The 15,969-nt window shown below is 44.6% G+C and overlaps 2 protein-coding genes across 4 annotated transcripts; one reads left to right on the plus strand and one right to left on the minus strand.

Annotated features, from left to right (window-relative positions):
* Window positions 1-9: 9 nt before the first annotated feature.
* On the minus strand, window positions 10-13,898 carry LOC116800919. 2 transcript variants are annotated; one of them, XM_032717552.1, is made up of 8 exons: window positions 12,821-13,898; window positions 2,956-4,853; window positions 2,580-2,889; window positions 2,221-2,518; window positions 1,953-2,162; window positions 1,727-1,898; window positions 1,052-1,273; window positions 10-980 (listed from the first exon to the last, which is right to left on the minus strand). In XM_032717552.1, the coding sequence occupies exons 2-8, from the start codon at window positions 4,834-4,836 to the stop codon at window positions 768-770; spliced, it is 3,306 nt and encodes a 1,101-aa protein (XP_032573443.1). In that variant the 5' UTR covers window positions 4,837-4,853; window positions 12,821-13,898; the 3' UTR covers window positions 10-767. The 2 variants fall into 2 exon arrangements, with proteins under 2 accessions (XP_032573443.1, XP_032573442.1); XM_032717551.1 differs by having other exon boundaries at window positions 10-998.
* Window positions 13,899-14,833: 935 nt separating this feature from the next.
* LOC6611106 (arginine/serine-rich coiled-coil protein 2) lies at window positions 14,834-15,685 on the plus strand. 2 transcript variants are annotated; one of them, XM_032719365.1, is made up of 2 exons: window positions 14,835-15,296; window positions 15,358-15,486. In XM_032719365.1, exons 1-2 carry the CDS (start codon window positions 15,029-15,031, stop codon window positions 15,387-15,389), a joined length of 300 nt encoding a protein of 99 aa, XP_032575256.1. In that variant the 5' UTR covers window positions 14,835-15,028; the 3' UTR covers window positions 15,390-15,486. The 2 variants fall into 2 exon arrangements, with proteins under 2 accessions (XP_002035663.1, XP_032575256.1); XM_002035627.2 differs by having other exon boundaries at window positions 14,834-15,685.
* The last annotated feature ends 284 nt before the right edge of the window (window positions 15,686-15,969 follow it).

The following is a 15,969-nucleotide window of genomic DNA, read 5'->3' on the forward strand; positions in this document are numbered from 1 at the left end:
TTTTATACATATGTATTTAGTTTATGCTTATTTATTGTACGTGTATTAAACAAACAGCTTGCTTTCGCAATCGAATGCTTCAGTTATTTTCAGTACGCGGGGTTTGGCTTTAACAAACCCGTTTTTAATCTCCAACTAATGACTGAATGGCGAATTATAGCTGCAATCATAATTTTGTCAATGCGGCAAGGAATTCATCGGTCTGAGGTGTGCCATATCTCAAAGGATATTTGATGCGATTTCTCATAAGCATAGTTCTCTTTCAAAACCAAGCTAAACTCATACTTAATCTGTTGCGCTTTATTATCTTAAATGCTGTGGCATGATGAAGTTCTTTAGTTTGAAGTGCTACTCAACAAAGTTAAACTTAACTCTAGGAAAAATTTAGTTCTAGCAATTTTCATAATACTTGTATCCGAATACTTGGTAGCCCATTACTGCATGGCTTGAGAAATAGATTTTCAGACGAAAAGTATGCAGCATTGAAAGCCTAAATGCTGCAGGGTATGCTATATTAGCTAAATGCAAAACCAACTCAAATGGAATTCTAGAGCACTTGTGTGCAGTGGCTTTCAAAAGTCTAGTTGCAGTATGGAATGGAATGAGTTCTTTAAAATATTATTTCTTTTGGACGTGGTTAAAACCCCTAGAGCCGCAATCGATGCCTTTCAAATTGGACGCAAACATTTGTAACTAACTACGTAAAAGTAAACAACGCTCAAGATCTAATAGTTAACTAGACAATTAACAACAGTTTATGACACAATTCAAGGCGTGGCCACATCGCCGTTGGCATTGTGATCCGTTTCGTTCGATTCGAGCAGCTGCGTCCAGTTGGCATTCGTCCTGACCACCTCGATGTCCTGACGCAGTTGCTGCAGCGGAGCATGCAACTCCGTGGGCAACGCATCGTCCAGGACGCGGGAGACGTGCTCCAGTTGATTGGCATAGATCCTAAGGCGTTCCACATTGTTGTTATCCTGATGAGGAGATTGGACCTGCAAAATGTACTACTTTAAATGGAATTTAGGTATAGATGATCACGACTCACCTGAGTACCATTGGCTATTTCGAGGTATCCACGCACCCGTGGGTCCTTCAGCTGCCCACCCGCCTGCCACATTTTGAGCAGATTTAGAATACCGAGGACATCGCCATGGTCGGAATCATGGTTGGGAGAGAGCAGGCGCATGGGCGGGAACTCGGTGGTGGGCGACAGCTTCTTGTAGCTGCTGCAGAGTGTGCTCAGTGTGCAGATGTCCTCGTTGAGGCGCTGGTCAGGATTATTGGATGATATGCGGTGTTGGAGAAGCAGCAGCGTGGTGGTTACATGGCAATTAGTTTGGGTTCTCATTTTAAACGAAATAGTGCACTTTTAAACTTGATTTGGGACTGTCGTACCATCGAGATGTCGTTTGTTTGATGATTGTTCGATGATTCAGGTGATGATGAAATAAGGCGAAAGAAATTATATCGAAAGTTCGTTCAATAGCTACGACTACGGCACAACTCAAGATGTCAATAAGCCAAGTAATTTATTCAAAATTAGAACTACAACTAAACTAAATCAATCAAATTAAATAAGATCGCGATCGAGATTGGTATACAAAATATGAGAGTATATATCTGAAGGTAAACAATAACGGATATATAGAAATGTCTTCGAAGGATGCGCAACAGAAAAGTCCACAAAATGCTCAGCGGCAATCAAGTCTTAAAACCTTACGTCGATCTCGTTGCGATGGCGCTGCATTTCGGCCTTGGCGCCACTCAAGTCGCTGCCCTTGATCATCAGCTCCTGGGTGGCATCCATGAGTTCGTCCTGCAGCTTGAGGTTAACGTCCTCCAAGTCTTTTAGTTTCTCCAGCATGTCCTCCTTGTGCTGCTGCAATTTGTTCCTGAAACACATCATTTATTAATGAGTTGCCATTCAAAATAAAACTAAAACTCACTTATCAACTATCAATTGTTGTATGCAGTTGTCGTTGTCCAGCTGAACCAGTCGCAGGACCTTGAGCAATTTGGTCACCAGGGTGTCCACTTCGATCACCTGGTCCACCACAGCCTGTGCGGTGCTGTACTCCATTAGCGAGGGCAATTCCGTCAGCTCCGCCAGCGAGTCATGGCAACTCAGTTCCTCCGTGTTGCATTGATCGCGAGGACTGGAATGAGAGTTACATAAGCTATAAGTCGGATAAAGTAACATCAATGGTAACCTACTTCATAGGCATGCCATTGATCTTGTGCACGTGCAGCTCCATTTGCTGGCGATTGGTGATGGCCTGGGATAATTGCTGCAGGGAGTCATCCCCACCGGCTACCCCATTAATATTGTTCTGATGGCTACATTGACTAATCAATTCCGTGGGCAGCTCTATTTGCGAGATCATCCCCGTGCAGGAAGAGACCATGTTGTGCGAATGGGAGTCATGGTGCACCACATCCTCCAACACGTTGTCCATCATCAGCAGGCAGGGTTCCGTTTCGGAGTCCAGCATTTCCGTTGAATCGGAATCGTCTACAGTTTATAGATTAAATATTTATATTTTATGCTTTTGAAGGGGAATTTTTTACATTACCTCCATTTCCCTGAGGCTCATGACCCTGAGTTCCGGCGGTAACCGCTTGAGCTGATCCTAATCCCACTCCATTCTTTTTTCCCGCCTGTCGAAGGGACAAGCGCTTGCCGGAATGGGTGGTGGCTTGACGAATGGCACCGATGACAGCGGCTATGAAGGACTGATTGCGCTGCGGGGATAAGGAACCATCGCTGGCCAGGACCAGAGTGTGAATGGCATCGCCACTAGCTGCAGGACAAATGGGCAGGTCCAGGCCATTGGGCCTTTGTCCGTTCTGAACGTGCTCCGTTTCTGCTTGGAAACGAATGTCCTGTGAAGGAAAAGGGAATTATATAGGAGGCATATAACTTATGGTGTTCGGAAAATATAAACTTACCTCCAAGTCCTGCTCGGAAATACTGTAGGAGTAGACGAGCTGTTCCACTAGACCATCCAAACGGGAGTGTAGTCCCGAAAGGGCTGTGGATGCTCCAGCTACAGAGGCATTTTGCTGGTGGATGAGCTCCCGAGATTTGTTCTCCAAAGCGGTAAACTTGGTCTGGAGCAGACGGTTCTCCTGGCGCCTCTGCTCATTGAGTCGCACAAGATGTCTGCATTCATCCCGCAGAACCTTTGCCTCCTCCTCGCGATTGGCCAACTGCGATTTGACGGCTTGATAATCCGCTTCCAGATCCCGCAGAGCATCGCACTGAGCTGCCTTCTCGTGTTGCAGGAAGTCCTGCAGTTCACTTGATTCCTGTTCGATGGCGGCCTTCTCCTGGAGAAGCAACTGTTGCGTGGCCAAGGATCTCCGCATCTCCAGCTGCAGAGCGCGACACATGGACCTTAGTTGGCCTATCTCCTGCTGGCGCTCGAAAAGCTCATGGCCACTGATTTGGATCTGGGACTCCAGCATGAGTAGACTGTCATGACCACTGCCATCACCACTGTCCTCCGACGTGGGTGTTCCCGCACTGGCACTGACCACTCGCGCCAGTTCCAGCATACCCATCACCCGCTCCGTGTTCAGGTGCAGCTCCTGCTGCATGGCCAGCTTCTCCTCCCGCTCCCGCTGCAGTTTACCACTGAGTTGGCGCACCTCCTGACGCAGTTGCTCCAGCTCAAATTCCCTTTGGTCTGGCTCCGCTTGGGTGCTTTGATTCCGCTGCTCTACGGCGTCCACGGCACGAGTTTGCAATAGTCCGCCGCCCAGGACTTGCTCCAAGTCCTCACTGGTCAGTGCCGTTTGCACTGCAGTCTCGTGATAGATTCGTGTCCTGGGCGTTGCCGGTTGAGGTCTTCTTAGGGAATTGACCTTAGCTGCGGCGGGAGCCAAGCTTCTACGACTCGTAGGAACCACCATTACGGAGGAAGTCATGCGGGCATCTACAATTGCTGCACGGCTAATAGAGTTGCTCCTCGATAGTCTTCCCCCAGTGAGATCCTCCACGGACTGCTGCTTCCGGCGACGTGGGAGTGTTCCGCCAGGTGCAGGACTCCCTCGCATTCGATTTGCCGTAACTTCCGGAGTCACTGACATACCGCGACGAGCTGCTCCTCGATTCGCCGGCCAGCGACCATCGTCCGAAGGGGTGCCCGGTGTCCTGGCTCGACTCAGCGAGGGTGTTCTCTGCACCTGGGTGAGCCGTTGGACAGACTGCGCCCGATTCAGGGCATTGGGCAGCGTGTCCGGTTTTTGAGGTCTAGCCAGGCGGGAGGAAGTGGGTGTGGCCGTTGTGCTGGGCACTCGAAATGAGGAGGTCGAAAGCCGCGCCTTGTCCCTGTGAGTTGAGGGTGTGCCAGGAGTTCCTGGCGCCGCACTATTTCTGGGCAGACTCTCCGCTCGCTTTAAGTTGGCCACCCTGCCTCGTAATTGATCCTTGGCAGGAGTTCCCGTTGGCTCCGGCTCAAACATGGCCACTTTCTTCTTCACCGAACCGGTTCTCCTCGGAGGCGATGTCTTCTCACTGCCCGTTTCACTGGGAGTCTGGGCTACCGTGGTAACCTTCAGTTCGCAGCTATCGTATATCTCCTCCAGACCATTGCTACTGGTGTAGCCCCCACTGGTGCTGCTCAGGCCACGTTGCAGGGTGATCCGCGAATGGCAACAACTGGCTACATCCAAACCACTGTCGCTGCCATCGCAATTGCCCGGGGTGACAACAGATTCGCTCAGCTCCAAGCTGGTCATGCCCACAACCAGCTGCTGCTCCTCCAGGCACACTGTTTGCTGCTGTTCCTCCGTTTGCGAATCCATCTCAAAGAGAGTGGCGGACATGGCCGACCACTAGTCGCCTGTGCATGCAATAAAGGAGAAAATGAGAGATAGTTAGTCAGAGCACTGAGGAAAATAAAGTAATAAATAAATAATATTCTCTATATTAACATATTGGGATAAAACATTGAATTAATGTGACAACCCACACATTAGAAGCTAGTCCAGCATAAACTCTAAAGATTAAAGCTGATTTATTTTGAACAGTGCAGTGATTCACTTAAGATGACCCACATTTCGGGATGCGTATTTTTGGGATGCTGGCATTTCGGACCGATCCCCATTTTCCCGCTCCCATTCTCTCGGCATGCGACACAAACAAGTTGCATGCCACCGACCTTTTTCCGAAATGCAAAAATAGAATTTGCGAATACAATTCATTTTTTCGGTCAAGTTGCCCGGCACGCAACCCAAAACAGATGGACGATGGACGGGTGGATGTGGTTGCATCGTGACCAGGACGAAACGTTTGGCCCCCAGGCTATGATTGACTTGAACTAGTTTCCGTTTCGGAGAGTGACACGACACGAAATGTGCACCTGCCGACATTACAACGAAGTGGGCCATCGCCGGGGTCTGTCGTAAATAAATTATGAGGAGCATTGTCTCGTGGGGTCGTCATCGTCGAAATATCTGAGATTGCCACCACACATTTTACACATTTGTGTGGCTGTGTGTGGCACGTTGACCCAACTGGCAGACGGCTGTGGGCCATCATTGCGGAACTTTCCAAACTCGCATCCAATTTGGCATGCCACATTGTTGTGCCAGAAATCTGCTTCGCAATTCGCACTTTATCACATCCATCATCATTCTAGTTGTGTCACATTAAGATTCATACGAGACCAGGTCATAGAGGTGTGTTGGTGTTTATCGAAAAGTTGTTTTTAATTTAAAAGGTGTGAATAGTGCTAAGTAAAGGGTATATGGTTTATTCTGATCCTGACTTGGGTGAAACTATTTCTTACACAGCGCTCATTTTTAAATCCATTTTTAAATCTAGCAAATAAGGGTATATATCCTGTAGTGTTAGGGTATTTAGGTTTCATCACCAATTTAAGTTGCTATATATTTCCCGCTTGTTTCGCTTTGCATTACAGTCCCAGTTAGACACACGTCATTAGCGTCATGTTTGTTATGACGTTCTCCCAGAGATTTTGGGCCAGAGATTTGGGCCAGAGATTTTGGGAGATCTTAATGAAGTTGCTCCAGTTTTCAGCAAATTGGAAATTTATTTGAAGCGAATTACAGTAAATTGCTGGCCAGACCCAGACTTGGCCAATTGCCAACCGGTTTGGCAGGAATGCCCTTCATGCTCTTTTCCTCGTCCAGCATTATTATTTTTTTCAATTTTCTTCAGCCAGAATGGAAGATCCTGCAAACGACCTTGTTTACGATATGTTAAAGGCTGTCTCAAGTCGTGCCCGCCACTCGGTCGATGCTCGAGTTGACTTTAAAGAGACGTTGCAGCCGGCTTGGCTCGTTTTCCCATCTTCCCATCTAGACATTCAGACTTCCAGACAAGACAGCCACCTAATGAAGACCACTCGAAAGCGCTGATGGGGAAGAGACTCCAAGCCAAGCGCCTCCTCACTGGTCACCCCCCCTGCTGGGTGCTAAAAAAACCAAGGCAAGGCGAAGCCATAAACAGCCACATGTCCACACAAAGATAAACACACACACACACAAAGTATCTGCTGGATACACATCGTGGTAGAGCAATAGAAGGGAAAGGATGGCAAGTCGGGATTGGGATTGAATATGGCAACGGGAACGGCAATGAAGTTGTCGCCGCTAATCCACGAATCGATCGAAATGCCATGGCCCTGGCAGTGAAAGATGCAAGTCTGCCGAGAGGCCGGAAAAAACTAGTTTCGCATCCGAGCTGAGGCTGAGGTCTTATCGAAGTCGAAGTCGCAGTCGCGGAATTGTTTGAATAAACCGGAACTGACGCTGCATAAATGCACTGCGACAAACTATTGCCACATTTGAAAATATTATTATAATATTTTCTAGATCATTACAAACTGAGTCTCCAAACGTTTAGAATATAGTATACCATAAAAACGCATTATACGCTTGTTTTGTGTAAATGAAAGATCTCACAGTGAGTTACCGAGAAATATTCCCATTTGTCTCTGGAAAATCTTGCAGAATGCAACAATGTTTTAGCGCATAATAGTTCAAGGCGAAAGCTATATAAATACATAGGAGCACACGCTCGTTGAGCGCGGTGAATAGAAACCCTTGAGGGCGATTTCGTCACGGCACATTAACTCCAATCAATGAACAGAGAGAGTATTCCCCGTTCGGAAGGGGTCCACTAATTCGATTAAGGCGCTTGGCAGAGCAAGAATATGTAGCAGCGCGACTCGACGACGTCGCAATGTCGCTGACTTTGCCAAGTTAATTGCACTTAGCCGTGTTGTGCGGCTGGGAAATGGAAAATGGGGAAAAGTTGCAAGAGATGCATGTGCCACAAGTGGCGCGCTTAACGCTTCGCTCGGCATTAATTGCAACGTTTGATGTCTCTGATGCGTCTGCTGGTGACTGTCAACGGTCACACACCAATCTCGCCACATCGCAGACATCTTCCATTCATCTCGGATTAGCATCCATTCATTGACCAGAAGGAGGAGGCCTCGTCTCAACGATTTCGCTGATTTTACAACCCACTTGTGGAGCAGAGTTTTGGATCGTTAAGATAAGCTGGATTAAGAAAAGTTACAGCAGTTACTCTCGCTTTTTCCAATCGCAATTTCCAGTCGGACTGCAGTGAAACCATAGTTTTTACTTTTATTTCTCCTTTTATTTCTCTCTGATCCGCAGAATTCAAAGGGTTATCGCATTGGCGACCGTGGTCAAGCTATTTTCTGGGAACCGCTCAGCAATTTGCTCCTCAATTATGCATTCTCATGCAAACAGATATATATATTCCCCCAAATCCCATGACAATTCAGACCAGAATCTGCATAGACAGTGCGATCTATGACTATAAGGTAAGGTGGGTATGACACTTTAGTTCAAGAAATTTTAAAATTTATTTACCCCTGAAAACTTATAAAATCTTAATTTGTTTGGGAATATTCTAGTATCTGGTCATACATTACCGAAACGCACCGTCTGCATATGCATATGATTATTTATGCGATCGCAGTTCCTTGGCCACTGATGCTGTGCCACATGTTCGAGAAATGGGGGAAATACAAACGTTCACTTGCATAAATTTCTCCGCCCATTTTATTTCGTCTGTTGTGGCAGTTGCATTGAAAACAATTTATTTCCCCATACATGCAGTGAGTATCTACGGCAATTTATTTTTTTTGTGTCGCAGATTGGAACTGGGGGGATTAGCGGAACCCCTTTCATGGCCCAATGCCCACTTTCTGGAACTGGAATCCCAGATACTCGATGCTCAATTGCTGGGGCTTCGCTTTTGGGAGGGAGTTAGTTCGTTAATTGATATGGAAACGAGTGTTATGTTCTTACTGGCAAAACAGGTGGTCGTGCGTGGGTGACTGCCACGCCCCCGCGGCGAAGTCCACTCCCCGAAAAACGTTTTGTTGTTTGTCAAAGCACTTCCTGTGCTGCCAGCGGATCCACGAAACTCAAATGAAGTGAAGCATTTGTGCCGCGAATTACAATCGAGTTGCCCCCGGTCGGTGCCCCTTCCCCATCCACACTCCCCTTTTTAGAGTTGCCGCCCGCATCTGCCGAACAGCCCATGCCCATGGCCATACCCCTTGCCCCACCCCAAAAGCAAACACCAACCTCTCCGCCCCCCCCCGTTGCAGTTATAATGAGTTGCAGTTGCAAGTTGTGCGCACAGTTTTCGTCTGGGGGACGAACGTCAATTTAAAACTAAGCACACAAAAAAAATTCTCTTATAATTAAATAAATTATAAAAAAGAAAATCACACAACATAATATAATTAAAATCTATTACAACCCAACTCTTTAAATCTGGCTAACAAATATTGTTGATAAGGCAGTGTAAATAAGATTTAAAACGTTTTTTCCTTTGTGTACGATGCAGTTTTTATTGGCAGAAGGGGCAGGAGTCGTGGCAGTGGGCAGTTGGGGAAGTCGAAGAACTTTCCGACTCTTCCGGGTTCTCCCCCCTCCCCCCCACCCCCCTTCACCCCTCTGACTATCTGGTTTGCCTATATTTTGGTGTTTTCGTTCTGTATTGCACCTGCCGACTTATCGCGCATTATGCACACGGAGCGGACCAGAAAAGTGTAAGCATGATTTTCTAATTTTTAGCCGATTCCCCTGTCTCGACTTTGCGGCTTTTCTTCATTTTTCTTTCTTTTTTCTATGATTTTTATTTTTTTTTCCAAAACAGTTTCAATTTGTTTTGGGGCTAACTCCCTCCAACGCTGTGTATGTGTTTTGGGTATCAAACGGGACGGGGTAGAAATATCTGGGGACTGGGGGGCGTGGCCGGGTCTTATAGCGGTGCCAGCTGGCTGTCACGAAGGCGGGCTTTTTGTGGCTCTTGGGGATCGGGAATATTGGGTAACGGGGATCGGGAATTCGGCACTAGCCATCAGATATTGGGCAACAATATAGTACGAGTAGTCGGCGCAGCAGGAAGAATCGGCCGACTGAATCGCTCATCGCTTTTGAAGTTTCAGAGTTTGCCTCTGGTGTGTGTTGTTGTTTGATTCAGACGCAGCAATGTTGCTGTTGTTGTTTTCATTGGTGCCGTAAAACTATAAACAATTTTTGGCGGCTTCTCAGTCAACAGCAACGGCACGCAAATGTTTCGCTTTGCATTTAGTGGAAAGTTTTTTCGAATAGCACATTGTGCAAGATCGAAAGGAAAGGTAACTCCAAGAGCTGGAAACTACTTCAAATTCGGAGGATGATGCAAATTCAAGAGATGAGCATAATATTCCTTTAAGCCATGCTAGAAAGTATATCCAATATGATTGCACTACACATATTCCAAGAAACGTCCAATGCAAAGTAGTCATGCGATTTTTGAGAAGCGTTCTCGTATCTAGAAACTCTTTTTGCATCCGAGAGAACGCATTAATCATGTTTCCCCGCATATGTCTAAAAATATTTTTTATTAGGCTGGCAGCTATTGAAATGTATTACGCCACTGGAATGGAGTCTTTTGTGACAAATGTGCCGCACTTGATTTGTTTCAGATGTGCTGAACCGCCGAGGGCGGAATATCGTTTGTTGGCCTGGTCCAAATGCGAACCGGAATAGACCGATGGAGAAATGGTGACTAGTGCGCTCTTTGTGAAACTCTCCGGCTTAATTAACAACCCATTGCGTTGGCAATTACGCCAACTACTAAAATTATTTGTCATATGGCGGAGAAAGTCGAGATTGCGGCCTGATCTCCAACGCGGCGTTCGGATACTATGGCCTATGATGGCTGGTCTTCGTTGGTCTTTTAACAGTTTGGGTATCAAAGAAAATGGCTCTTTACGACATGCCATAATACACATAGTTTTCATACCAATGCGAGTAGAAACAATGAGTGGTGTACTTCACGCTCCGCAAAGTTTTTCAGCGGCATGCGCGCCACACGACACTCCGCTGCCAAAAGTGGTCTAAAGGGGGCGGAAGAGGGGCGCGGCGGTCTTGACCATTGACCAGCTACGCTCAGAGCTTGTTGAGCTTGACTGGAGTCAATCCATAAAGCCATGAGAGCGCACAGCAAAAAATTTAAAAAATGTTGCTTAAAATATATGCCTTATCAACGTAATGCTCAGTAATGCTAAACTCCAATCGATATTCCGGCTAAGTTATTACTTTCAATATATTTTTAGACTTTTAATTACTTTGATATGATAACAATATATATGATAACATTGTTCACTGTAGATAAGTGTCTGTATTTTCGATATAAGAAAAGTGAATTGTAGATATACATACACACAAAAACCATTATAATAGAACACCCATATGAATTAATTTTTTCTCGCAGTGCATGCAACGCCGAAAGCGGCACAGACAAAGCGAATAGAATGGAAAGCATCTGGAGACGCCTGAAAGTCTCGCCTGAGAGCCTCGCTCATTGTCAACGCGTGTCTCGAGTGTGTTTTGGCAAGGTTCCAGTCCAGGCCGGGTTTTCGTTTCCAGAAGCGTTCTTCAAGGCATAACCCTCTGAAATGGTATAGCCGAATGGCCATTGTCTGGGGAAAGACGAGATGATGAGAGGCTGCAGCTTGAATTCTGCTCTGTTTGCCCTCGTTTATCGTGTTTCCATGGGGTTTGCCAAATCACAACGAGGCGAATCTGGCCATTCAACTGACCTTGAAAACCAGCCCAGACATGTGTGCGCTTATGAGTCCGTTACTGATTATAAACAATGCAACATTTGGACAAGGGGTAGCAAGCGGAGTGCGGTGTGTCGCCAAAAACAGGCTCAAATCAGTGAGCTGCTAAATTTCGCACACTTCAAAAACTTGTTTATCATAAATTAACGCCATTGTTATTGAGATACCCGCTAATCGGGCATATACATGCCAGTTATCAGGGGAAACACATTGAAAATGCAATGTGTTATTATCTTTTGGGATAGGGGGCAGGCCAGCCAAAGTGGTAAGAAGTGCTAAAACTGGAAAGTGCTGATAACTCCTATCGCCAATTGGTGTGTGGGAAAGCGAAATGTGTCACACGATTTGGAAAGCACAAGAACGGGGAGGCTTGCTTGTTTCTTGCGACTCTTGCATCGGAAACTGCACTAATTGATGCTTAATTAGCGATTTCCTCAGCTCACTCTCCATTACGACATCCCCCACACCCCCACTCCAAGTCGCCAAGTTGTCGCATTATGGAGTAACGGCTGCCATGTCCGCTGCTCCATCAACCGGGGCGCTTATGAATATGGTAAACGCCATTTAAGCAGGCCGGAATACACCAGGAAAAATGGTAGTTTATGCCAATTATTAATTCAAGGAAATGGGAGTTGATTGATTTACTTGAGAATATGTGGATATACTTTTCTAAGTTAACTTAAAACCCAATTGATTGCCTAAATTCATGGAAACATTAATGATTACCAAACTTTTTGAGCAAAAAGTTAGTTTTTTGCTACATTTCCCTTTGTATCTTTAATGCAAAAACGTCATGCTGACCTCCATTTTGCAGAATAACTTTTTGCAGTGTGTCAAGTTGTGACTTTTTGACTGACTGACTGAGTGACGGACTGACATTAAATTGCTCTCTTCCTGATTGCTTCGTCGCTTCAAAATCGATTATGGCCGAAGTCATGCAACAGAAATTATATTCACCGCTTGCCACATGCATATATGTACATATGTACAAACGTATATACGCTTTTACATACGAAGTTAACGCTGCATTATGAAGCGAACGACGTGGCTAGGATACAAAATCCGGAAGCCCCTCAGTACGGCGGTCCTGACCTTTTTAATTTCAGCTAAAAACCAAAGCCGCACGACGCCAACAAACCTCTGACCCACCACAACCACCCCCTCGCCCACAGGACGATGTGGCTTCAACTTAAGACGCAGCTCATATTCGATAACCACTTTCTACCCGCCAATGAGTTACAGTGGAGATTGGGTAAGCTGAACTTTTATCCTGATACAATTAAATTTGGGATGGGTGTGCGAAAAAAAATGTTCAAACTGTAAACACCTTTTTCTGGCTTTGAATATAAAAATAACAAAAAATTGCATAAGGAAAACTTTCATTTTCTCAGTAAAAGCAATTAATTATATTTAAATGCTATGTAAAAACTATAAAATTTTTCACGTAAGAGCTATTGCCTTTCCCCCATATGCCAAATCCAATATCAACAAATATAAAAAGGACATAAAGATTTGTTAATCGATTTCAATTTAAAACTGGCATTAACGAACAAAAACAATGAAACAGTTGGTTTTTTTAAATTTTTTCAAAAAGCTCATGTGAAATCAATTTTTAAACAGTTGTGCTCAAAGCGGCATTCTCTGCAATCCACTGTTCTCTGCGTTCCACTGTAGCTACTCACCCACGGAGTTGGAGTTGAAGGAGGAAAACTGTGCCAGCGGTTGAGGCTGCTGGAGTTTCGTTCGTTGATTCGCTCGTTTGCTGTTTTGTTTGTTTGTTTGTCGCTCAGTTGTTGTTCCTTTGGTGGGCGACGATGGAAATGTCAGAGGGTCGCGGTATTGGTATTACGGCCTCCCAGGGCATTCTCTTTTCGCTTGAGTTTGTATTTCTTTTTTTTGTTTTGCCTGATAATTCTATTATTGCTCTCGCTCTCTTGGGGGGAGTGCAAAATAATGGATGGCAATTCGCGGACGGAAATTTGCGAATTTAGCGCGTCGCTTCAATTTTGTGCAAATTGAATGCACAAACGCTGAGAAGTGGAGTGAAATTACTAACTCCTGCGTTCTCCCGCTCTCCCACACACACACACACACACGTGCACGCGCGAAATTTCGTGACAGCTGCAGCTGGAGAAGAAGAAGAGCATAAATGATCGCTCAAGGACTCGAAATCGTCCTGCCCTTTCCTCTCTCTCTCTCTGGTTCACTTCCTTTTGTTGTTCCGTTTACCTAACACAACTGCTTATTTGTATTGTCAGGACTCACTCACACACACGCACGTACACTAGCGCACTGCAGCTGAGCTCAAAGGAAAAATCGATGATGAATCTGCGAATTAAAAGTCTATAGCCGCACATCGATTAATTTCCCGCTGAAGCCAGTCGCTTTAATTTAGTTTTTCAGCCTTGTTTTTGCTGCTTGAGAGGAAAAAGACAGCAAGGCTTCGTTGAAAAACCCGTTCGGCGCGCAGGAAAGTCGGAAAACGAAAATCGTATAGCGGCTTGGTAACAAAAGGCGCCCACTCGCGGAAAACAACAAGTTTAAATATTAATTAAATCGATTTATATTTACTAAATCATAATATACATCGCTATCACTTCATGTGGGCGAGCAGAAGCACACTCTCACGTCGACTTTATTTTCGCTTGCTTAAAAAATTTGTTTCAAATGCCGCAACTCCGCAGGCATTAAAGTTATATCGATGTTTCTTTAATAATAGTTTTTAATGCCAACCGAACAAACAGCGCGCGCTGCTGCGCTCTCTCGAAAAATTACAGAGAGAATGCGTTGCGAGTTGCTTATATAGATTTTGAAAATATTAGAGAAACCGAATGAAGGAAATGTTAAAATACCAAAGCCGGGAAGTCGCGCTCTAGCAGTCTGTTAACCGTCTGGTGTATCTCACTGTTAATTCTCTCCAGCTGTTAAGTGTATCTATTCGATACACCATATGTATCTTATCCATGTTAACAGCTATTTTAATTAAAATTTGGTTCTATTATAAATTGTTTAATAGTTTTGAATTATTATACCTGTTGTCGATGTTTAAATATAAGTTAATGTAAGGAATGCTATTAACCGCTTTTGGTTAAGACATATGTTGGCGGGCACATTTCAAAAGCAATCATGAAAATACCACAATAAAAATACTAGCCCCAATCGGTTATGTCTTATACGTAGTCTTATACCTAACAATGTGTAAAAATTAATGAAAAGCTGCCTGATGTATGCAATTATTAATAATATTGCAAATTTTTTTAAATTTTTGATGGTTTGTAACCATAAATAATTGTTTTAAACTTAAACACTCGGACGAAATTCAAAATTATATCAAAAGAATGTCATATTTCACAATTTCATAATAAAATAGAAGTTTGCTTATAAAAATACGCAATATATTTATAATATTGTATAGAATATTAATGCATATATGCAGAACAAAAGAAAAACAATTTCGCAATAATAAGAAATGTTTTTGAGGTTACGTTCGGGAATGAAATTATGTAACATTAAAAACTCGTGATCAATGGAAGTAATTTCCCAAAAACCCATGAATGCGATTTGGTTAAAAATAGCTCAGATGACGTCACCTTTATCGTGTGCTTGTATGAGTATGTGACTGATAAAGAAAGGCAAATGTTTACAGTCCGAAAGTCGAGATAAGCTTGGCGCCAAAGTTGCCTATAAAAGCTCATCGACTTAATGCCGCAGAAGCCAGTCAAATTCAAGTGTTCAAGTGAAGCAGTCGCAACATAAGCACCAGATCCCGCAGCAGCATCAGCAGTTACAGCAGTTACAGCAGTTGTATCCAGTTCACAGAAGCAGAAGTGAAGCAGTAATCAAAGTGTTAAGTGAATTTCTTATCGGGTCAGGTGTAAACTAGTGCGAAAATGTCGCAATCCGATAACGTGGCACGTGAGCAAACTGCGGCAAATGCAGGGCCGGAGGCATGTCAAGGATGCCGCGGCCAAGTGCCGAGTGCCACGCCCGTGGAAGTGGAGGACATGGCCACCCCGTCGATGGAGCGGCTCATTCGAAAGGCCAACATGGCCCAGAAAATGCTGAACGATGTGATGAAACAGATCCAGAAGCAGCAGCAACAGGAATCTCAGCTCTCCATCAAGGAGACCAAGTCCAAGCACCGCAGCTCCGATGGAGGTAAACAACGACACAGGGGACGCAAACATGGTCATGGTCATCACACTAGTTCATCTTCCAGTTCCAGTTCCGACCACAGTGACTGCGAGCTGATCCTGGCGGAGAAGGAAGAGCACATGCCGCGGAGGAGACACATCCGGGATGATCGCAAGCGGGATCGTTCCAGGTCTCGCGGTCGCTCCCGTGGTCACTCGCGTGGTCGTTCTCATGGGCGTTCTCGTTCCAGGTCCTACACCGATTCCCGACGATCTCGAGCACTGCCCCTGGCTCTGCCCGTTCGGATTTCATTGTGAGTATCTGGCTTCATTCAGTATTATCCAATATCCATTATCCAATATTAATTTTATATATTTAGTGTGCACAAAAAAAAACCAAAAAAAATTAAATAAAATATATAAATATATTAAAAAATATTAAAATGAAGTTTTTTAAAATGGAGGGTGGGTTTTTGTTTATTTTGGTTCCACCAGTTTGGTTAATACTTACTGTTCAGTTATTCAAGATTATAAGTTACATTCGTTGATGAAATGATGGTATAGTCATTTGGCATTCATATTTACCAAAGTTGTGAAATATTCCAACCATTTTTCTGAGCAAATATTCAAAGTTTTGAAAAGCAGTTTTTATCTCACCTTTTCCATCAGCGGACCAAGAGATAAACAATTGTTTGTAA

Source organism: Drosophila sechellia, chromosome 3L, assembly GCF_004382195.2.
Source record: "Drosophila sechellia strain sech25 chromosome 3L, ASM438219v1, whole genome shotgun sequence".
NCBI classification, from domain to species: Eukaryota; Metazoa; Arthropoda; class Insecta; order Diptera; family Drosophilidae; genus Drosophila; species Drosophila sechellia.